General features: G+C 42.6%; 2 protein-coding genes across 3 annotated transcripts; both read left to right on the forward strand.

Annotated features, from left to right (window-relative positions):
* Nucleotides 1–51: 51 nt before the first annotated feature.
* Nucleotides 52–13,001, forward strand: LOC120829500 (scaffold protein ILK). 2 transcript variants are annotated; one of them, XM_040193646.2, is made up of 13 exons: nt 52–241; nt 1,950–2,215; nt 7,801–7,966; nt 8,375–8,470; nt 8,583–8,679; nt 8,789–8,872; nt 9,042–9,127; nt 9,229–9,338; nt 9,517–9,644; nt 9,841–9,962; nt 10,035–10,134; nt 11,311–11,441; nt 11,564–13,001. In XM_040193646.2, exons 2-13 carry the CDS (start codon nt 2,127–2,129, stop codon nt 11,711–11,713), a joined length of 1,359 nt encoding a protein of 452 aa, XP_040049580.1. In that variant the 5' UTR covers nt 52–241; nt 1,950–2,126; the 3' UTR covers nt 11,714–13,001. The 2 variants fall into 2 exon arrangements, with proteins under 2 accessions (XP_040049580.1, XP_077954339.1); XM_078098213.1 differs by having other exon boundaries at nt 102–241; nt 7,354–7,966.
* Nucleotides 13,002–13,903: 902 nt separating this feature from the next.
* Nucleotides 13,904–22,681, forward strand: apbb1 (amyloid beta (A4) precursor protein-binding, family B, member 1 (Fe65)). The gene is made up of 14 exons (XM_040193611.2): nt 13,904–14,282; nt 14,934–15,604; nt 16,407–16,612; nt 16,695–16,754; nt 17,284–17,363; nt 17,466–17,532; nt 17,639–17,785; nt 18,063–18,190; nt 18,807–18,921; nt 19,032–19,116; nt 19,213–19,293; nt 19,458–19,573; nt 19,943–20,119; nt 20,217–22,681. Exons 2-14 carry the CDS (start codon nt 14,956–14,958, stop codon nt 20,370–20,372), a joined length of 2,067 nt encoding a protein of 688 aa, XP_040049545.2. The 5' UTR covers nt 13,904–14,282; nt 14,934–14,955; the 3' UTR covers nt 20,373–22,681.
* Nucleotides 22,682–22,923: the final 242 nt, after the last annotated feature.

The following is a 22,923-nucleotide window of genomic DNA, read 5'->3' on the forward strand; positions in this document are numbered from 1 at the left end:
TACTCTGCAGATTCTTCTTCTAAAATAACCATGACCTGAGGCTGTGAATAGTTCGACTTCGTGCAGTACTCGCTGCCGCCTGTAGGGGGCGGGGCCCCGGCTTTCTCAACCGCACGTCACCACGTACGTGCGGAGGCGGCGAGGGTGTGGACGACGTCCCACGGCACTCAATCTGCTGCAGACAACATAACGCTGTTAATAACTTCTAACCGAATTGCTCAGCAACAGGCGTTTGTACCCGGTAAGTTTGCCGCCTTGGGAGCCACATTTTAATCTCCGGTCGGACCGTTTGACCTCCCGACGTATTCTATGTCTATTGTAACGTCACGCCTCAGTGAAGCCAGCGGCGAATGAGAGAAGGCTGTGCGGCGCTTCAGGACGGTTGATGTTAGCTCGTTGATGCTAGCTCTCATTCGGTCAACAAGAGGATGCTAACGTCTGTATTGCGTGGAGCTACTTCAGTTAGATCGAGTGTAATGAAAGCACACGGTGGTACCGACAGGAGCAGGGCGGTAAACGAGCTTTTCTTCTGTGTGAACTGGGTCGGTAGTTCAGCTTTTCACGTGAAGGCAGTGGTTGAATTCAGACTGTCTGTGAATTCGTTATGTTTACGCTAACTAACACATGTAGGAATCTTAAAGGCAACGGATTAAAGGCTTGTTAAATTACCCTCAAATATACAACTTTAATTGTTTAGCAGTACATCCTCAATATTGAAAAACTGGAACCAGGAAATGTCTGACCTTTTACTCTTATTTTTGTATTTATATATTTCTTAAACATCCGATACATGTTCACAAAAGTTGCAGATATGCTGTCTGTCAATAAATCAACTTGGCTAACTAATTATTTAAACATTTCTGTACTCCCCAATTCAAATATGAATACTGTACATACAGTGCTGTGAAAAGGTATTTGGCCCCTTCCTGTTTTCTTATTGTTTTGCATATTGGTCACACATAAATGTCTCAGATCATTAAACAAATGTATATATTAGACAAAGATATAGAAAATGCAGTTTGAAAAAGCAATTCACATTTTTGTAAGGTGTGCGTTCCGTTACATCTCGCGTGAAACCAACACAGCATTTTTATAAAAACCATATCCCACCAACAGTCCCACGTGTTGGTGGTGTGATGGTCTGGGGCTGCTTTGCCGCGTGGGGACCGGACCACCTGATGGAACCATGAATTCTGCTTTCTACCAGAACGTGCTGAAGCCATCAAGAGCACTTGGGTTCTGCAGGACAATAATCCCAAAACCTCCAGCAGGTCCACCTCGCATTCTTCCTCACAGAAGAAGCTTAATTAAGGTTTTGGAGCGGCCTCTTCAACGTCAGGATTTAAATCTGATTGAGATGCTTTGACAAGCCGTTTACAATCAAAAACCATAACTGCAAATTACCAATATGGAAAAATTAAATCAATTCTGCAATGACAAAATGGGCCAAAATTTCTCCACATTGATGTGAAAGACTCATGCCAGTTATCGCATACGTTTGATTACAGTTGTTGCCGCCAACGGGGGAGCAACTAGTTATTAGGGTTAGGGGGCAATTCATTTTTCATACAGTGCCAGGTAAGTTTGAATAGATTCTTTCCCTTAATAAAGACCATTATCCTTTAAAAAATGCATTTTGCATTTACTCTGGTTATCTTTGTCTAATATTAAAATGTGATTGTTGGGAGGGGGCACATTGCAGCACTGTAATAGTTCAGATTTTAGCATGACAAAGACTTCTGTCCATGATGGTGCGTGTCGCCTTTTGCAACAGAGTGTTGTGAGTCACCCAGTAGGGTGGATATGATTCAACTCAACAATAGATATCTTTCCTTTCTTCTTTTCAGGTTTGCACTGCCGGGGAATAAAAGAGAGGGTTTATCACATGACGGAGATCAAACCCATGGATAAACGTTTCAATAGAGCATATCCCCCTTGTGTGTTTTCAGGGTTGCTGGAGTGCTCCTCAGTTCCTCAGAAGGCGTCCGTCATTATCCCAGATGAGGGACTGATGCTGGCCAGGATCCTGCTCAACCCCTCGGGTAGCCTCTCTCCTCCGTCCCACTTCAGCCCTGCATCTACTCTTGACGGGTGTAGCTTAAGGGAAGGAGGATTCACGTGCCACAATGGATGATATCTTCACGCAGTGCCGGGAAGGAAATGCAGTGGCAGTTCGCTTATGGCTGGACAACACAGAGAATGACCTCAATCAAGGGTGAGGCAGAAGTTTTCTTTCGCTTTTACTTGCATTTACCTTGGTAAATGTAAACAATATCACTTTTTGATGCCATCGTTCGACAATGATGTCCCAATAACATTACTAAACTTTTCTTTTCTATTAACAACACATTTATACAAGCTGGCTTTAACCACAGCAATTTGACTTTGTGACGCTAAATTACATAAATCAGAAGTCATTTTAATTAGGAAGTACACTGCCGTTTAATCACTTAGTATAAATGTGTCATTCTCAAACCCAAATGCCGATGCAGGCTGAGAGCCCGCCTCTCTGGTCTTTAGAGAGATTTTGGCCTGTGATTGAACCCATTTCCCTTTGGGCACATGTTTATATAGAGAATGTCAGCCGAGTACTTCAGAAGTGTACCGTTGGACAGGAAACGTGCTGTGATTGTGGGGTTGGTCCCTCTTTCGGTTGCTGCAATTGAATATAGGCCTTATGGAACTGAATGGACTGGAAATAACTGCAAATAAATACTGAAAGCTGCTGCAGGATTGGACATGGTTGTATCTGTTTTGATAGGTACAGATCGGTTGGACCTGCTTCCGTATCCTCAGCTTAGTGCTGGGCTGTATGGCCAAAAATTAATTTCGCGGAATTTTCTAGGATTTTCCCGGTATTCTTTTTTTGAGTAAACACATTCATTGATTGACGCCGAAAAGGATACCGCCCAACTGAACAGCTCTTCACCTCTTTTTATTGTTCATTGACCCCAGAGGCTGTGTCAACACATTTCTTTATTATTATTTGTTTCCCTTGTAGTTTCTCTCCCTTTTGGCTTTTTATTGTTTACTGATATATATGATATACTGTTGCAAATGTAACCCCAAAATAAGGAAAATATTTTTAAAAGAGAAATGACTGAATAATATGATTAATAATACGTGAAAATATTGTTTTGGTAGTATATTAATATGCAAAAGGTTAAACAAGTAAGCACCACTAGCAAGACGCCAGCTACTATTTTTATGTTCAATCTTTGTGGGGAGGTTTGCAGGCGGAATTTACGTCTGTTTTTGTTAAGTTATCCCATTGTTGTAACACCGTGTGATTGCATCGGTTCAGTGTGGATACATGATGCATTCCCAACATGTGACTTGCCCATTAGCTGATTGCATGTCAAGTTCCTTTATCCTGGTGATGTATCTCTCCCACTGGGTGGAAAATCGGTTATGCTTCCCTTTTCCGCTCCCTACAGAACTTATAGTTCTTCCCCTCCTACGTCTCTGCTATCCAACAAAATCTTAGCCGAACAGACCCCCCTCGCTGGATATGAATATGTTTCATGCTCCTCGATGATGGCCTGTTTACACCAATGTAACTCCCAGTCATGGTGGAATGCTGAATCTCCTTACATGGAATAACACCCAGGCCTCGAGGGAGCCGGCTACCACCTTCCAAAACTGCAGGAGAGGGGGAGGAGGTTATTGTAGTGTGAGTTAAACGTGACGTCGACACCCTGTGTGTGTGTGTGTGTGTGTGTGTGTGTGTGTGTGTGTGTTGGAGGGGTGGGGGTCGTGGGTATAGGGTATAGTGGGTAGAGGGTATGGTATAGTGAATTTATCAGAAGGGGAAATGCAGAGAACATCAGCATCTCCTCCTCTACTTATGTTTCCTGTTGTTGTCTCCCAATGGTATTAGAAAGCTCCTATCATTTCCCTCCCAACATTTCCTTAATGTTGGCGTCCAAGTCTGTTACAAAGTTTAAACCAAATTGGCTGCCAGTTATTATTAGGGCTGTAAATAGGTTGGAAAAAACCCCAAATTAATGTCATATTTTGAAATTCATTAATCTTCTAGATTAATCACAATTAAAAGTTTTATTTTTCTTCTGAAGACTAAATCTTATTAATTAACGTGTAATCACTTTGATGGAAGTAGCCTTCCATTGGTGTGTATTTGTGTTTTATGCTGCTGCTTTGCTATTTGGTGCTTCATGTAAGTACATGCTATAGTTCTGTGTTGAATATGAACTGACGATGCAATTAGTCAGGTTATTGAATAGGCTGTAACTAAATACTATTTACTTAAATAATCAGCTAATAGTAGAAAAATTGACTTCATAGTCAATCTGGAGGTTCCTTGTTTTGTCCCAATATCAAGCCAAAACACAAGTATTTAGTTTACTTGAATTGGCCCCAAAGAAAAAACGTATTGTTTCACCTCTAAATTAGTAAATTTGCTGAAAATGTATCTGCAGCTATTTCAACAATTTAATTCTTCGTTTGAGTTGCATGTTCCAGCTTATTAAATGTGCTGACTTGCTGCTTTTCCTTAACCTACTTTGTAATAGATTGCAGTATTTCCCATAGGTTTACATCTTCAGGGGAGGACGGCGCTCTCCTGATATAATGGTAGGGGAAACACTTTGGGGTTTAGACCGTTAGCCAATTCATCAAAACAAATATCATCTACAGAAGTAGTTGGCATGTTAATCGATCGCCCAAATCAAATGTTATCCGCCCCCTCAGTGCTATGGAAATAGTGCCTATTAATAATGTAAACGTGGCCCTGTGCTCTGTCATTCTCCAGCTGTTGCTGTGGTTTGGCCTGATACAAATGAGGTCGACCCTCTTGGCCCCGGAGTGGGTAATCATGGCTTTGGTGGTTATCTGTATTTAGTGTACTGTCTAAATGTGCAAGAGAAGTGGTGTGTGATCGCCAGTTTGAGCAGAAAACTTTCCCTTTTCTTTCGTGGAGGTCTCTTTTTTTTACCATTAAGATTGATGCTGCTGCTTCGAGAAGGAGCTAGATTTCCAGTCTAAATATTGATTTTATGTGTAATCGCTCTGTTGGGAGCAGCAGTGTGAGTCTTTGTTGCAAGCTCACTCGGGTCGAGAGGCTTGTTGCAGCAGGTACAAATTCTATCAGAAGAATCACTGCCAGCCGATCATGTGATTGAGGCAGAGCCAATTACCAGGTCTGACAATAAGGTTCTCTGGGCTCTCTGAGTTTACAGCAACAGATTCCAAACACAAATAGCACCTTTGAAATTAACTGTAGACCTTCAGTCTGCTTGTAAATGAATTAACGTGGGAATGACACACATGGAACAGCTGAGCAGCTAATTGTCCAATTAGTTTTGGTCCCTTACAAAGGGACGGGGCACGTATAAAGTTAGTTGTTCACCTGATTTGGATGTAAATACCTTCAAATTAAAGCTGAAAGTCTGCACTTAAAGCACGTCTCGATGGTTTTATTTCAAATCCATTGTGGTGATGTAAGTAAAGGAGAGCAGATATGACACACGAGCTGGCTTAAGATATGAAGGACCTCTCTATCACTCTAGAATTAGTGCTTACCGTAGATAATTTTGGCAATTTCTAGAAACATGGAACATAATTGTGACAACGTTATTCTCTCTCTGGACGTTCATTTCAATCTTTTCATTTGTGGTCCTGAGGCTTCTCGTACGAGGTGGTGGGGATGTCGGAGCAGAAACACACAGGGTGCAGACAGGGCCTCTTCCTCTGGCTTCAGTCTGCCAAAATGAGCACTGTTGGCAGGTGGAAGTGCCTGAAATAAATTACCGCTGCCCGTGTGGGTGGGGGGGGTAGCTGGAGAAAACCCTAGCACTCAAGTGCCTTTGGGTTAAAGGGATGAAGCTGCCTGAGAGAGAACAAAATCTATCCTATAAAAAGGGCCACCAAAAACCAAACACTCCCACAGGAAGCAGCGGCTCACTCAAAGTGAAAGTGCATTTTTAGCATGTGGATCGGGTCCCATTTGTTGTTGCTAAATGATAAATGGTCTATTAGTAATTGATGAAGGACAGTTAAAACAAACACTTTTTTAAACATTAATGGTTACATTTCTAATAATAATTTCTTTACATAGGAATACACAAGAAGAAAAAATAGTAATTTTTTTTTGGTCCATGTCGGCTTCTGCTTTCATTTCTCTTCAACCGTTCATCCAAATGTCCCATTGTGATTGAAGGAATTCCCCAAATTCCAAGAAGACATGTTTTTTTAAATACTTTTATAAACCAGCGCACCAGAACTTACGACTGGATATATGATCCTTTAAAGACGATATAAACGCTAAAGTTATTTGCAATCTGAAAATCTAGATACACAAGCAGGTGTGCTCGTGCTTGCAATGTTACTCTTTAAAGAGGAGCAGCATCGACTCCCCAACACAACCTCCTTCTCTAAACAGACTGTGGCTTGACACACAAATCAGTGAAGCGGGTCTATGGGAGTTTTTTTTTCTCATAAACTTAGTGTAATTATTTTTTTAGGATTTGTCCTTTTGGTCTGGAGGAAATTGCAGGTGTGGTGTGACTGCAGAAGGTCCCCCAGAGGCACAGATACATGTGTGTTTTGGGACTGAGGGTCTCTGTGGGACTCTCGAGGCTGTTTTGAACAGAGCTCTGCAGGATGTGAGAAGACAAGCCAGCGAATTGATGCCGTAGAGGGCCGGGGGGGGGGGGGGTAGAAGGTCGAGACTACTGCAGATTCATAATACTCCCTCAGTTCTCGGGTCACATTATTATGCTCTCTCCCCACTCGTCATTTCTGAGAGAGTGCATAACTTTGTTATGTGCTGTGTCTTGGAACAAACGATAAAGCCCTGATGGAAAATGGGAGCGTATGAAACATGGAATATGTCCCCAGTGCAGTCCAGCTGTTTCAGTGGAACAGAGGGGGAGAGGGGGGGGAGGGATGCGGACGAGGGGACGGGGGAGTCGTGGGACTCTGATGCGGGAGGAAAATTAGTATGAGGTGAAGAGGACGGGGTGACCACCAGCCAGGCGGAGAAGGGTTAGAAAGACAAGAAGAATGACAGCTGAATGAAGTCTCACCGGGGCCTATAAGGATCGACTCACTCAGCTCCTACTGTGTCTGAATCCCTCAGTCTTTATCTGGTCGGCTCTGAGGGGGTCTGCCATCAGTCACTCTGCCATGTCATAGAGGCCACTGTCCTAACATGTGTCGCTGCCAGCGTAAGTGAGACAATGACAAACGATGAGCCACCAAAAGGTCTATTAGCTGTTCCCTGAGTTGCCGCAACTTCCTTTTTCTGACGAAGCTGACAAAAGAACAAATTCTGCACTCAAAGCCGAGTGTCGTAATACTGAAGTAACTGTATTATTTTGTCCATCCTCATAGGTTTGAATGGGGCGGAGACCTAATGAAGAGGAGGATTTAGTGCGGGACGGTTTGATCGAAACGCATAACGCAGTTCTTTTAGGACTGGGGCGTTCATACAGTTCACGATACAGCTGAATAAGTTGATATTTTTCCTGTTGACCACCCAGTTTTCTCTCTTGAATGCACTCTTTGGAAAAGCAATATCATCATTGATGTACAGTGATACAAAAACAGTTGCAGTTTGTTACAGTTGGCAATGTGCCAGTTCTACTCCGGATTTGTTTACAGGGAAACATTTTATGTGGACAGCCAAGGGGCTGATGTTGCTGGTGTACTTTTTTTCTCCCTCCCGCTCAAATGATGCAAAGAGTACATGCAAGACAGGCAGGAAAAGTTGTTACTTCATGCATTACTGAGCGTTTTGGCCACACCCGTGCTGAAAAGGAACTCCTTTTCTCCCCGTAGGGATGACCACGGCTTCAGCCCCCTGCACTGGGCGTGCAGGGAGGGCCGCTCCAGCGTGGTGGACATGCTCATCATGAGGGGGGCTCGCATTAACGTCATGAATCGCGGCGACGACACGCCTCTGCACCTGGCCTCCAGCCATGGACATCGCGACATTGTGGGAAAGGTAGGGTCTATGTAAACACCGGGGCGGGAACACAGTGACGCTTCCCGGTTCCTCCACTGCAAACAGCGATGATACACGTCTACAAATGTCATTGTTGTTGCATCATAAGCATTTCGTCAGGGTTGAGGGGAAAGTTTCATAAGCTGCAAGTATGATTTTAAAACCTGTTTGCAATGTATGATGTCGAAATATGGTTAGTGATCCTTCATTTACTATGGGAACCTCAGTTCTCAGTTGCTGCCGGCATCTTTTGAGTTTAATGTTAGGCATGTCTCAATACCTCAGGTATGTGTCCTCGGGCCTCTTCCATGATGCCTGTTGGCAGTATTACCACTCATCCCTGTATACAGCTCAAACAGGATCCGACCAGCCTGGTTGTTATTTAATCCTTTGTTTCTGCTTCTCCAGCTGATCCAATGCAAAGCAGACACCAATGCAGCCAACGAACACGGGAACGCACCACTGCATTACGCCTGCTTCTGGGGCCAGGACCTTGTGGCTGAGGTTAGTGCTCCCCCTGGTGGTTTTAAAACGGAGACTAGTCCTTTTTTATGTGTAATTCCCATCTTCATGAACTATTAAAATAATGACGACATCAACCCATCTTTGTACTCAGGACCTTGTGACCAATGGGGCTCAGGTGAGCATCTGTAACAAATATGGGGAAACTCCCCTGGACAAAGCCAAACCTCACCTGCGTGAGCTCCTAAAAGGTATCCTGACGCCCCGTCATCACGCTCCTCATTCCAACATCTTCAAGTGCATTGTCGGAGGCTTTTGTTGTCCAATATCTCATTGCGAGCTTATCCCTCCACCACACAGAACAAGCTGAGAAACTAGGACAGAGCTTGGCTAAAGTCCCCTTCAAGGACACGTTCTGGAAAGGCACCACCAGGACTCGACCCCGTGAGTCACACGCACACACAGACAAGCTCCTTAGCTGACCAGTTTCTTTCAGTTGGTTCGGTCATAGAGCTGCTAGAAAAGGCAAATTGTTTCTTGCTGGCCGGGCAAACGATTTGAATGTCCACATTAATAACCGGGCTTTTGTCTAAACTCTGTCTTGTGTTTTTAGGCAATGGCACTTTGAACAAACACGCAGGCATTGATTTCAAACAGCTCGCTCTAGTGGCTAGAGTAAACGAGAACCAGTCTGGAGAGGTACTTATGCTCTTATTCTTTTATCCTTCTCCCTTTACTGCCAAATGGTCACGTAGAGATGCATGTCGTTCATTTCCCCCTTTTCTGATTCTTGTCTGTAGCTGTGGCAGGGGCGGTGGCAGGGGAATGAGGTGGTTGTTAAGGTGCTAAAGGTTCGTGACTGGTCCACAAGGAAAAGCAGAGATTTCAATGAGGAATATCCAAAACTCAGGTTATTATTTAATCTTGACTTTTGTTACAGTCTCTATGTTCTGTTGTCACTCATTTGTCTGTCTGTATTACGTTGAACCAATTTTTATTTATTATTTCTATTTGGGGGTGTCGTCTGTTTATGTCAAATCCTTTGTGGGTTTTGTCTGTCTGTCTGTCCCTCTTGGGCTGTATCCCAGGATATTCTCCCACCCGAATGTCCTACCTATGTTGGGAGCATGTCAGTCTCCTCCCGCCCCTCACCCCATCATCATCACACACTGGATGCCTTACGGCTCCCTCTACAATGTGCTGCATGAAGGCACCAGTGAGTACTACTACTCCTGTAACGAAGTCTGTACCTGTCACCATTTTTAGTTTTTAGCAGGGATTTGTGATTTATTGCACTTTTGCATTTGTCATTATGTTGCCATCACGTAGCAATTCAACTATCATCCCATTGTGTGGTGAAAGTAAGGGGGGGCTGAAACCTTTTTATGATTTGTGTGTCATTGTGCTGTTAGACTTTGTGGTGGATCAGACTCAGGCGGTGAAGTTTGCGCTGGACATCGCCTGTGGAATGGCCTTCTTACACACGCTGGAGCCCATGATCCCTCGCCACTATCTCAACAGCAAGAGTGTTATGGTAAGAATCTATGGTAAGAATTTCTGTTGCACTTAACGGTGACATCTCAATCAGTGTTGCTTGTTTCCACAGATAGATGAAGACATGACAGCCAGGATCAGCATGGCAGATGTTAAGTTCTCCTTTCAGTGTCCTGGCAGGATGTACTCGCCTGCATGGGTCGCCCCCGAGGGTAAGCGTCACTCATACAGCACAGATCCAAAGTGACAGCTGGCTCGAGTGGGAATGACGGATGTGGGGAACTCTACACTGTCTCAGAAGTACACGTAATCTGCAGCTGTTTTCCCCTCGAGATACAGTGAAATCCAAGATACATGGAAACATAAACTGATAAACAAAATAAGAGAGGGAACATCCGTAGCAGTGACCCGAGCCACAGAAAGAGGTTTTACTTTACAGAGCAGTGTTTGGGGAATGCTGGTATTGACTGCATTTGATACAGGATACTCGTTACCATAGAAACGACATTTACTTGGTTATGAGCCATGAAATGTATAGCACAGAAACCGTTGCTATTTATAAGTCATAAATGTACAGATTTGGTTACGGTGGAGAATATCCATCCGACTCATCTTCAGCTACGACATCTTTATGCCAATTAGGTAAATATAAAAACTCTAATGTAGAAACACTTGTGTGTCCGAGACATCAAAGATGTTTACTGATTCCTGAGCAATATATATATTGGGCAAGCGTGAGTGAGTGTGTACAAAGACAACCTCACAAACTGCTGTGCCAGTCTCATAATATTTTAGGGGCTCATTTATGGCTGCATCCTCAACAGCCGCTTGTGTACAATGACACACACTTTCTCAAAAAAACTTTTGTTGCCTGTCTTTATAGATAAATAATTGACTGCTTACTCTTCATTCACTACACCTAAGAAGCCTGCAGTGGGTAATGGACACAATTGAGACACAGTTTACTCACCTGTATTGGATCGGATGGTTTGTTCGGTTGACGGCTATCAGAACTATCAGCACACACAGTTATGCGAGTCATGATCGCTGAGCTGCTGCTCTGTGGCTAGAGACAGTCATTGCGTGCCCTTTTTTGGGGGGCATCAACTGTACACTTACACATGTACTGAGTTACGTGTGGCGAAGAGGGTCATCAAGCTCTTCTTAGACACCAAGTGTTGCATAGTTTACCACAGGGAATGTATGAACAGTATAGATGGAGCACAAATGCTGATTTGACCCCTCACATATTATAACTAATTGAATTATTTCTGTGGTCAGGTGATGTTCGCATTGAAACATATGTATATTATTTATTTTTTGTGGAAAGAGGCATTTCCTGTGTTTGCTCTGCGTAACCTTCACTTGCTGCCTTTTTTAATTTCCAGCCCTGCAGAAGAAGCCGGAAGAGATCAACCGTCGGTCAGCAGACATGTGGAGCTTTGCTATCCTGCTGTGGGAATTGGTGACAAGAGAAGTGCCCTATGCTGACCTCTCTAACATGGAAATCGGCATGAAGGTTAGCAAAGTTATCTTTCGTTGGTTCGGTTTACCAGCTGAGTTACTTATGCTCGCAGGCAAAATAAAAGGTTCAAGAATAAAGTGTTCAAGAATATCTTCTCTGTCTGCTCTGCCCTGTAGGTTGCCTTGGAGGGTTTAAGGCCCACCATCCCCCCGGGCATTTCGCCCCACATTTGCAAGCTCATGAAGATATGCATGAACGAGGACCCAGCGAAGAGGCCTAAGTTTGACATGATTGTGCCAATTCTGGAAAAGATGCAGGACAAGTGACCTCCTGTGCTCTTTGGTTCCGACCGTTTACTTATGGGGAACGTTTTACCCCAAATATCGTTTTGATATGGTGGTGTGGTGCTTACCAGTATTGCCTTAAACTCTTACTCTACCGCTGCGTTCAATGCCACTGTAGCTTCTGAGATGAATTCAGCGGCAGTTGATTTTTTTGTTTTTGTTTTCCAAAGTGTTTCCTTTTTTTATTAGTGTCTTCATCTTTGTTGCTGATGCTGCTCATCTTGTAAACTGTAATCATGTGGACTGAGTACAATCATCTTCAAACTGCTAGACTGAATAACCTGTGGAGGTCAGCATGACGGTGCATCTGAGGCCTTATATTTCTTAACTGGAGTTGACTGGCTGTTGAAAAAGTCACAATGCAAGGAAACCGCTTCTCTGTCATGTTAGCTGTCCGTAGAACAAATAAAATATTAACTCAAAGTTTTAGTAGGGGACAAAACTGAGTGTAACTTGGCTAGCATGAAAAGTCTCTCAAATGAAGCATTTAAACCACATTTAAGATTAAGACTAAATGTGTACAAGTGGTGGCCGGGAGAGTGTTTGGCTGTGTGTGGCTGTGTTGAGACTGAACATGACCCGCTGACAGTGGTGTTAAACGGGCCATGGAAACTTTATTTGCAGTGCGGCAACAAATATCAGTGTTGATCAATACAGTTTTATTTTCCAAATAATTAAAAAGATAACAGATTTTCTCTTGTTCATAATGGGATTATTCCAATAAATGACCGTAACCTAGTTTATCTTCATTATTGTCATTTCAAAAGTGTATAATTGTTGATCAAATTCTGTTTTCCTACAGAGTACATCGTCTCCTCTATTAAGTCTGAAGGTGTTTGTGTTAAAATCATGTGTTTTCATGTTGAATACATACTTTTTTTCACCAGAATGTAATTTCTTCATGGTTATCATAGGTATAGTTATTATTCTTTGTGTTGTTGTTGAGCATGAGTGCTGCCTTTCCTCCCATTTGTATGGCTACATCAGAAGCCGCTGTGAGCAGGTGTCCGGGACATCGAGGGGTTGAGTTTGCATCCTACAAACTGTCAGGTTGTTGCATCACTTGCTTTGATTGTTGTCGTCTTCTGAAAAACCTAAATGACTTTATCTATCTCCTGGCTTGTTTCTTCTACCTGCGTCTACTCCGTGCCTCCACCAGCTTGCTTGTTTGTGCTGCATCACAGGTTAAAGCCAAAATCAAGAATCACTTCTACAAATGTATGTATTTATATATAAGTATATTAAAAAGGAATCATATGGGCAACTTCAATGTGTGAATTCATAGTTGGAATTGTATGTTTTGGTGTTATTATGAATACTTACTTTATATTTGAAACATTGGAATGGGATAACTATTATAACTAATTTTGTTTTTACTGAATGTCCTAAAGGAGAGAGAAAGTTAAGTAAAATTCAAATTACATATATTTTGTGTGGATACACCTAATCCAAATACATATTTTAAAATGTAGGTAGTTATATTTGTTATCAATAAGCTTTAATAAAAAGAAGCCAAATTAAGCAGTTGAAATATTGAATATCAGTGGTAAAGTTTTTTAAGTCAACTAAAGATGGAACATTTTAGAACATGTTGATTCAGTTGTATTGTCTTGCCTTAATATTTAAACACGTGGATCTTCCACCTTACTTTCTAAGCATTTTTAGTTTAGTTTCAGTTTGTTACTGTCTAAAGTCATAATTTCAAACAAATGTTTGACATTTGTGCTTTTAATATAATTGGTTTGATTAATGTTATAAAAATTATATTTGATTGAATATATTGCTTCCACTTACAGATATTTCCTCCCTTACAAATTATGAAAATAAATAATTGGATAATGCTTTATTAATCTAATGTTTGTCTTTATTAAGGACATTATTTGGCAGCCAGTTTGTGAAAAATCACTGGCTGGTGAGTTTCTTACTTTCTAATAAGCCATTATTCTAGATGTGTGATTGTTGTTATATAAGACTTGTTAAATCAGCATCCCTTATTTCTGACATTGTAATATGTCATTAGATAGTTAGACATTGATAAACTACATCAAACCTCAAGTATGAACATGTTTGTGTATCAGTCAATAATAAAGGTTTTTTCTATAGATTCATCAAGCCTGGAGTTTCACAGGTATAATTAATAGTTAGAATGAGGACTGGTCAAGCAGCTGTTCTGGGGGTCAGAGGTCAAATTACAGCTGAGACCACCATGCCTTGAAATAGCGTCTCCTAAACAAAGTGTCTTCTAAGAAAACCATACAGACAAATACAAATATTTTTTTCTTAACCATCTATTTGATTTATCAGTATACCAATATCAATATGTCGAAAAACGGTCGGGAAAGGTCCACTTCAAGCTCCATGTTCTGTCTGAACCGCGGCAGTGAGCTCTGTTGGTGACGTGGATCGGTGACGTAGGTTCGCCCTCCATCACCACCAGTCAAGCCCACTAACAGAAAACACCATCTACAAGTCAGTCCTCGCGATTTATGGAAACATGTAGCTAGCTGGCACCGTTGAGTACAATTCGACAACAGGAGATTCAGTGGAGCTGGTAAGTAAACGTTCTTGAGTTATGCGCGATAAAGCTCTTTTCTTTGATGTGCCTGTTTGTGGATGTCAGCTAGCTGTGGTGCTAACAGTAGCTTAGCCAAGATGACTACGAAGATGATGGCGGGTGGATACCGTTATTTACAGCTGCGGCCCTGGCTTCCTATTAATATTGGTGTATGTCAGTACGCAGGTTGCTTATTGAACTGCATGTAATATAAAGAAGACTAATTCTAAAATGGTGCAGTGAGTGATGCAGTGAACATTTAGCTCAATACGGAATAGAAAAGGTCGTGTTGGCAAATGGAAGGTGATTGTGTTGAAGTACGTTTCATATTCGTCAAAGGAATCCAACGGTGAAAGTAACCACGGAAATGGCGAACCCGGAATAGTCGAACTAAAAACGTACTTCTGTCTCCAGATTTTAAGGTGGCTAGCTAGTTTTAGCTTACAGCCAATTTAACTAACGTTAGTTGAGCTATTTTGGGGATAGTGGAATGATTTACAATATGGATTGTTTCAGTAGCCAGCATCCACTGTACTTGTGTCTGAACTTTGACAATAATAGCTGTCGTATGCTCACAATTGTATCGCTACGCTGCTAGCTAGCCTGCTAACGGTAAATGCTAACATCTCAATCTCTTTTTTCCATCAGGGCCGTTACATGGAAAGTTAACATGGGTGGCCATGACGATGAAGATATGCCATATGTTGTAAACAAACAAAAACAAGACGAAGAGCTCAAGAACAAGCTGAATGACAGCACTCTCTGGTGTGACCAGGAGTCCACTGGCAACAATGCCAAGTGGGTCAAAGAAGGCCGGAACCAGCTGCGGAAAGTAGCCGAGAACCAACAGGACCAGGACCACAATTGCAACATCAGTCAGAATGGGAACAAGGAAGACTTCCCGCACCAGAACACCACTCAGGAAGAACAACAGGGAAACGAGGATCAGACCAAGTCTCCCAAGATAGCAATGACCCCTGGTCTCAGCGAGGAGGAGTCCAAGAACATCCTTTATCAGCCCAAACTCATCGATACTCTGGAGTCTACAGAAGAGAAAGAGAGAGAAGAAGATGTTAAAGAGAAGGACAAGACATCAGAGGAGGAAGAGGAAGATGATGAAGATACATCGGGTCACATCCGAGGAGAGGCGGTGACCCAAGAACCGGTGGACGTGGAGACTCAGAGAGAGGGCAGTGTTGTTGGCCGAAATGCCTGCCTCCTGTTCTCCAACGTCAACGGGACACCAAATGACGAGGAGCCCAGCTGGCCGGCACCGTCTCAGGACAACGTAGCCGACAGCTCTCCAAATGGCAACAAAGGTAAATGGAGACGGTGGTTAGGCCGCTCATTTAATGCCAAAATGCAACATTTGGCGATGCCGAAAAGGAAGGTTGGGCATCCGAACATGCACCAAAACAACATACCATTCCAGATGGAGACATGTTGGAAGCTTTGGTAGATGTGGTCATTGAACCTTGAGCACTAAGCACTAAGGAGTAGCATTCGCAGATTGGCTGAAGGTGCAACAATGTTTTGTGTTACCCTTTTAGCATTTACAAGCAGTATGCTTTTAAAGGGTTTATAAGAACTTTTAACGTAGTTATAACTGAGTGTGTATCATTGATGTGCTTAACATCAACTATAGCTATGAATACGAGGAGGCTGGCGTGTAAACGGACAACAACAGCTTCTTGTCACGGTTGTATTCTTCATTGTGTACTGCACCTGCTGTGTGCCTCAATTGCACTCTTGTCTTGCAGGTTTTGAATTTGGAAAAGGCCTTTAGTTCTCTGCAACAATCAACCAAATTACATTTATTCCAGCTAATTACTATATTAATGTGGGGGTAGTGGGATAAAACCCTGAGCTATGCCTTGCAGAGAATTATCCTGCTCTTTTTACATTTTTTGATATTAATATTATGTCACTATTATAGTAGTTGAATATAGAAACATATAGTAATGATTTAATCTCAGCAGAATTATATGTTAGAATAAAGCCATTTGGCAACAAGCGACTGCTCTGTGTATTGGTTGTTCTCAGGATGATGAGTTCGTAAAGAAGATTGCATTGTTATGTTTAAACAATGTGCGTTTCCTGTGTTTGCTCCGTGCCCTTCAGAGTCCTTTTGGGATTCCAGTGCCTTTGAGACCGACACGGACCTGCCTTCAGGGTGGATGAGGGTCCGAGATACGTCCGGCACATACTACTGGCACATCCCCACAGGCACCACCCAGTGGGAGCCTCCTTCACCACTGGGTAAAGTCGGCGACTCCATGATGTCCTCGACCATGTCCCTGGAGACTACGCCCTGTGAGGAGACCGAGGTGAGGTCTCCTGCACATTCCCTCAAATTGAGGCAAATATCATGTGAGTTTGTAGACGCTAATATTCTGTTAATTTTGCTAGGAATCCTGGGCTCACCTTTCCAGCACAGATGAAGGAGTCTGTGAAGGGGAACTGTGGAATGTAAGTTGCGGCAAGAATTAAATGTATTGTACTTTACTGTAGGGCCGGGCGGTATACCCTTTCAACAGGTATACCAGTATCAGAGTTCCTTAGTCGTAACTACTTCTGTTGCTCTTCGGCAGGCAGCAGAATTAATTAATTCACCTCATCGATGAGCGCCCCGCTACTTGTCTTGCGTGTATAGAGATTGAGTCACCTTTTATAACATTTTACAACAATTAATGAGCCACAACAAACACTCTTTAACAGGGTGAAACACCACTGCACAACAACTTGTGACAACATAAACATTTTGTAACACTAATAGCTTTTATAAAACCACCCTGCCAAACAACATGCTGGGTACAGCTGTCAATGAATGAATGTGTTTACATGAAATACAATACCGGGATATACCGGCATACCCTCACAACCGTGATGAGTTTTTGGCCATAATTGTACTCAAAATACATAAGATGGGTTAGCATCTTTTGGAAAAGTGAAAGGGTCCATGTTTTACAGTTTTCTTTCTTCTCGTCCGTGTCTTCAGGAGGAGGCTGAGGTTGCATCTGATCAAAGTCTGAAGGAGTTTGAAGGGGCAACTCTTCGCTATGCGTCAATAAACCTGAAGTATGTGCCGTGACAGCTTTCACTTGATTAATAGTGTATTATCACCTGTTTTTACCTTTCTTTATCTTACTTATCCTTCTCTCTCTCTCTCTCTGATTGTAGCTACAATTGCTCCCAGTCTGAGGAAGAGGAGAAGCTTGCTCCGCTCTGCACAGATTTAGAAACTAAGGTTAGAGGATCACCACTAACTTCCACCCTGTCCCACCTTAATTTCACCCGCACCTTCCCAATAGCGTCCTGCTTTGCGCTAACGGGCGCCACACTTGTATTATCAGTGCTTTGCAGTGCGTTCCCTGGGCTGGGTAGAGATGTCTGAGGAGGACATGGTGCCCGGCAAGAGCAGTGTTGCTGTCAACAACTGCATCAGACAGCTTTCTTATCACAAACACAACCTTCATGACACCGCCGGCATCTGGGGAGAGGTGAGGGGATTTAACTGAGTTGCACAAACAACCACAACAGTTTCTGTAACATCCAGTTTGATGTGGTACATTTAAAAAGATTTACTTAATACGTACTGTATTGTATAACTGTACGGTGTCTAAACATAATACCATTGTATTTGGTGGTTGATGCAACATTCATTCCTCATGCAGAGGTATCTTGATAGCAACTGGTATTAGTCTGATAGTTCAAATGGTTTTAAGGTGTATGTGTGTGTGTGTGTGTGTGTGTGTGTGTGTGTGTGTGTCATAACAGGGAAAGGATATGCTGATGGTCCTGGAGAATGACAACATGAACCTGATCGACCCACTGGGACAGACTCTGCTTCACGCTCAGCCTATTTGCAGCATCCGTGTTTGGGGCGTCGGCAGAGACAACGGCAGGTCAGTGGCCACCGTCATGGCAAGACTACACACCATTTATTTATTTATCAAACTTATTTCATTTGTTTTGGAGAACACACACATCTAAATTGCTTATTATGGCAAGTTTTTATTTTATATCCTATTGGACACATATACTTTTTATTTGACATACAGGAATGAACGTTTTTTTTTAATTAATATTCACATTTTTTAGTTGGTGAAAATATGTCCAGTAAGTAACCCTAGAGTAGAGTATTCTGTCATTATCCTGTTTGATTTGATTCCTGTTTAAGACAATGTACCTGCTCCTGTACTCAAAATGTTTACTGGCTCAGATAACAATCGCATTGTACTCTAGCAGCATATACTCATTGTTGTGTTGCACTCTGCCGCCCTCTGCTGGCTGCTTTAAAACATTGCAAACAAAGACGACCCCGACTGTTTCTTCCTGCTTCTTGTCTCGCTGCACACTAACAGTGGTGTTTATCTTTCATGCTGCTCTTTCCACCATGAACAGGGAAAGGTACACATTAACGATTACTATCTTCTAAAACTATGGAAATATTACACACAATCTCGTATTAATGATTCAATATGTAAATGTCCCCTTATCCAATTTGGATTCCACCTGCAGGGATTTTGCGTATGTGGCTCGAGACAACCTGACTCAAGTCCTGAAGTGTCATGTTTTCCGCTGCGACTCGCCTGCCAAGAACATCGCCACCAGCCTACACGAGATGTGCTCAAAGGTCGGCCGCTGTTGGATTTAATTTAGTTTTATATAGAACGCCGTACAATCTGTGTTCCGTATTTCAAGTTGACAAATGCGCAATGATCCGCCTCTTATTTTGACTTGAAGATAATGATGGAGAGAAAGGCCAGCAGGCCGGGGGTGAGCAGACTCAGCTCCGACCCGAATAACCCTGTGGTCATCCCAATTGAAGGTACAGCAAACTACCTTTGGGGCCTATTGCACTTTGACTACCTTTTATAGTTCAGAGTGGATTCGGATCAATTCATTCTCCCTCCTTCCTTGACAGAGTTTCCTGCTCCGAAAAATGAACTCTTCCACCGCTTTACCGTCTATTACCTTGGTTGTGAGGCTGTGGCTAAGCCAGTTGGTAAGAAAACCTTAAATATATAATGTCTTGTTATTATTTCAGCTGGCTGCATTGAAGTCATTCACATCTATTTAGACTTTGTCTCCTGATCACCGCTATTACTTTGGCACGGTTACCGTAGTGAGTAACGTGCTTTTTGTATTTCATTTGTACACATTTCTCAGGTATGGATATAATCAACGACACGCTCGCAGCAGCAGTTAACGGCAAAGTTAAAACTGACTGGACTCCTGTGTCAGTGAATATCGCACCAGCCACCCTCACAATACTCTCAAAGCAGGTAACAGACCGCCAAGTGGAGATGAATGACACAAATGACAACATGAAGGAGATTCATTTTGGGCTTTCATAGGGATGGAGGGAACATAGGGAACATATTTCCATTCAAAATGGTCCTTAATTAATGTGGACACTGCTGTCGTCCAGCTCTGACTAAAAAACTTTAAATCTCCCAAATCAACAGGGATGGACTTCTTCCTGTTCATTCTGTCATCATGTACTTCGGACAGGGAGCATGAGATTAGTTTAACGTGTCTTTCATGTTTTGCCACGTCTGTGTTTTCATTCACAAAATGAGCAAAATGTGAAAGTGGGTGTTAAAAGTAAACTTTGTGAATTGTTTCCCCGTTGTGTCTCTTCCTCCCCGCAGAGTGAGGAGGTGCTGTCGGAGTGCCGGGTGCGTTTCCTGTCTTTCATGGGGGTGGGAAAGGACGTCCACACTTTTGCTTTCATCATGGCTGAGGGTCCCCAGGATTACACCTGTCACATGTTTTGGTGCGAACCCAACGCAGCCAGCCTGAGTGAGGCTGTACAGGCGGCGTGCATGGTGAGCTACAGACAAAACGCACAAGATGGGGGTGTAAATGACTTCAAAGTGATTTCCCAACAAGCAAAGACTGCCGGTTTGTGTCTTCTCTTCACAGCTTCGTTACCAGAAATGTCTGGACGCGCGTCCGCCCGGCCTGGCCTCCTGCCTGCCCACTCCCCCGGCTGACTCCGTGGCTCGACGGGTCAAGAAGGGGGTGCAGAGTCTGCTGGGCAGCTTTAAGAGCTACAGGTCAGGCCCTCAATCCCCGTGAGATGGCGTGAAGATGGCCCCCCGTCCATTAAACACGAGGTCCGTCTCCACAGACCCGTCTCCATGTCACTCCTCCGCCTCATCTTTCTGCCACAGTTGCGCCTTACGGCCGTTTTGCTTGTCTAGCCGTTGGTCTGGTGTGTGTGGAATAGTTTGTGAGGAAAAATAGATTGCATTTATTTCCTATTTTGGCTTTTACTTTATACACCAACTTTAAACTCCAATCTCCAAACAGATGAAACCCTGGCCTCCATTTGTTTTCTTTGCCGGGATTCTTTCTGTGAGTCTTAACTATTTTTGTGTTTTAACAGAAACAATGCCATGAATGTTGAATATGGATGTAATATATATTTACATGCAAACGCCTAGAATTTGCTTGAAAAAGGGGTTGCTAGATTCTCTCTCGGAAATGGTCTTGTTCCCTTTTCTTCCTCGGGCGGCATTATCATCGCCCCCGCTTCCCCTCTCTTCTACTTTCAAACAAGGCACTGCAACGTAGTCCTTGTCAGTTGGTGGGAAATCTCCTAATATTGATTATCTAACACACCATTGCACCTCTCTGCTCATCGCCCTAGGTTGTAACTGTAAGCGGCGCCCCGTATTTGAACGTCCCAGACTGTCCCCGACGATGTATTTTAGTCTTCCAAAGAACTGTAAGGTCATCTGTCACATCTGTAGTGAGCAACCACTGATCTGAGTGTAGTGTATGTGTGTGTGTGTGTGTGCGCGTGCCTCATACATTCTGCATGAACATTTGCAAGTTCAGTGCTAGTGTGCAATAATCGGATGTTCCTGTGCGGTGAGGCGACGGCTGCCTCCGGATTTTATTCCTTCACTTTAATGCGAGTGTCCGGCTGGATTTGGATGCGAGGCTGACGGAACAAGAGAGCCATGTTGAACACCATTAACAGTCATTTATCACCCACAACTACTGAATAGTACTGTAGAAACTCACCACAAGCTGCATGTTTTGATAGCTTAGAGTTCTTGCTGCTTGCAGCAGCGTTGTGCTTGAGACCCATCAATGTATCCTCTAAATCCCGTCTCTGTTTTTCCGTTGTGGTGAGAGCAGGCTAGAGGTGATGTGTTGTTACGTGTTTCAAAGGCATGTCGGTGTCGGTGTTTATCATAATCTAGCAGTAGAAAGTTAGCCGTCCTGCGAGTTCCTTCACACTGAAAAGATGAGAGCAGGTTGATGTTTGTATTTACAGTTTGTGTATTTGGAAACCGTGAGATGATTTCTCCAGTGGTTTACATTTTTACTTTTTCCTTGGCCACCTTTTGACATGTGTGAGCTTTGGCAAATCTACACTTAATGTATTTTTTTTATGGTTTCCACACCTTACGGTGTACACAATTAAGATGATATTCACGTTAGTTGGTTAGATTTCCTTTCTTTATAAAGAAAACACTAATTAGCCAAGTTGTCTGTCCGTGATAAATACTGTATGTAGCACAATAATAGTCACCTCTAAGGTTAAAGACGCAGTTTGTACGATTTCTTGGGAATGTTGGGAATCTCTGCAGAGCGTTTGTTTGCCCTCGTTTAGACTTTGGTAGCTACGTTCAACAAAACAACGTTCAACAAAATCTCTTAACAAATATTGTGAAATGAATGTATAGACATGCATAAGAAATACGACGTTGGGTTTAGAGGACAAGAATGCATCTATGAAACAGTGGTTTCATAACAGAGAACATTGTGTCCACTATATCATGCTGTGTCTAACTGCTGCGTAATGATACATATTTGGTTTAGTTAAAGCCATTTTTACGTAATCTCGATTTATTTACCTGCTAGCAGGGCTTTTACATTTTCTGGATGTTTCTTTTTTTATTCTTCGACAAAATGGATATTACTACATATATTTATTCAAATATAGTTTCTGAAAAGAAGTCTCCATGGAAGATATATTCCCCGTTTGAAACATGCATTGGAATTAATCCCACATTTAGAGGCGCGTTCCAAGCGATGAAGAAAGAATACGCTGCTTTGTGCTGACTGGCCTCTCTTAAAGAAACCTCCCGTTATCGGATGTTTTAAACATTTTAGAAGTTCTCACTAACACTCTTACCAACTGCTTCTTTATATGTGTATGGTGTGTGTGTGTATATATAACACTAATGAAAGTTAGTCTACATTGACTCAAATTACTGCCATGTCATGTGTCACTTGGGATTTTGCTGTAAAACCCAGATGAGTTAAAGAACATTTAGCAGATTAATTTATTTCTGTTCATGTAAATTAGGGGAATAAAATGTATGTATATAAAAGTCACTGCACAATAAATGTGAACATATCATACCCGATGAGCGAGTGGTTTTTGGTTGCATGAAGCTCTCTAGGAGTCTGAAGATGTCTCCTTTGTTTTCTGGTTGTGAAAGCCTAGATTTTTTTATTTTTATTAATGGCTTTATCTATCATTCCGAGCTTTTCCATTAAAATGTAAAAGAAGCCACACGGCAGCTGTCTGGCTCTTTAGTTTATGCATTAAACCTGCTGATGCTGGTTTCACCGTGTGTACTGACAGACCCGCCTGCCAGAGAATAAT

Source organism: Gasterosteus aculeatus, chromosome 1, assembly GCF_964276395.1.
Source record: "Gasterosteus aculeatus chromosome 1, fGasAcu3.hap1.1, whole genome shotgun sequence".
NCBI classification, from domain to species: Eukaryota; Metazoa; Chordata; class Actinopteri; order Perciformes; family Gasterosteidae; genus Gasterosteus; species Gasterosteus aculeatus.

Coding starts and splice junctions, on each gene's coding strand:
- LOC120829500 (XM_078098213.1), top strand. CDS start 7,709: ATGCAAGACAGGCAGGAAAAGTTGTTACTTCATGCATTACTGAGCGTT. Junction 8,680..8,788: donor CCTGCGTGAGCTCCTAAAAG/GTATCCTGACGC, acceptor TCCACCACACAG/AACAAGCTGAGAAACTAGGA. Junction 9,128..9,228: donor ACGAGAACCAGTCTGGAGAG/GTACTTATGCTC, acceptor TCTTGTCTGTAG/CTGTGGCAGGGGCGGTGGCA.
- apbb1 (XM_040193611.2), top strand. CDS start 14,956: ATGGGTGGCCATGACGATGAAGATATGCCATATGTTGTAAACAAACAA. Junction 16,755..17,283: donor GTGAAGGGGAACTGTGGAAT/GTAAGTTGCGGC, acceptor CCGTGTCTTCAG/GAGGAGGCTGAGGTTGCATC. Junction 17,533..17,638: donor GCACAGATTTAGAAACTAAG/GTTAGAGGATCA, acceptor TTGTATTATCAG/TGCTTTGCAGTGCGTTCCCT.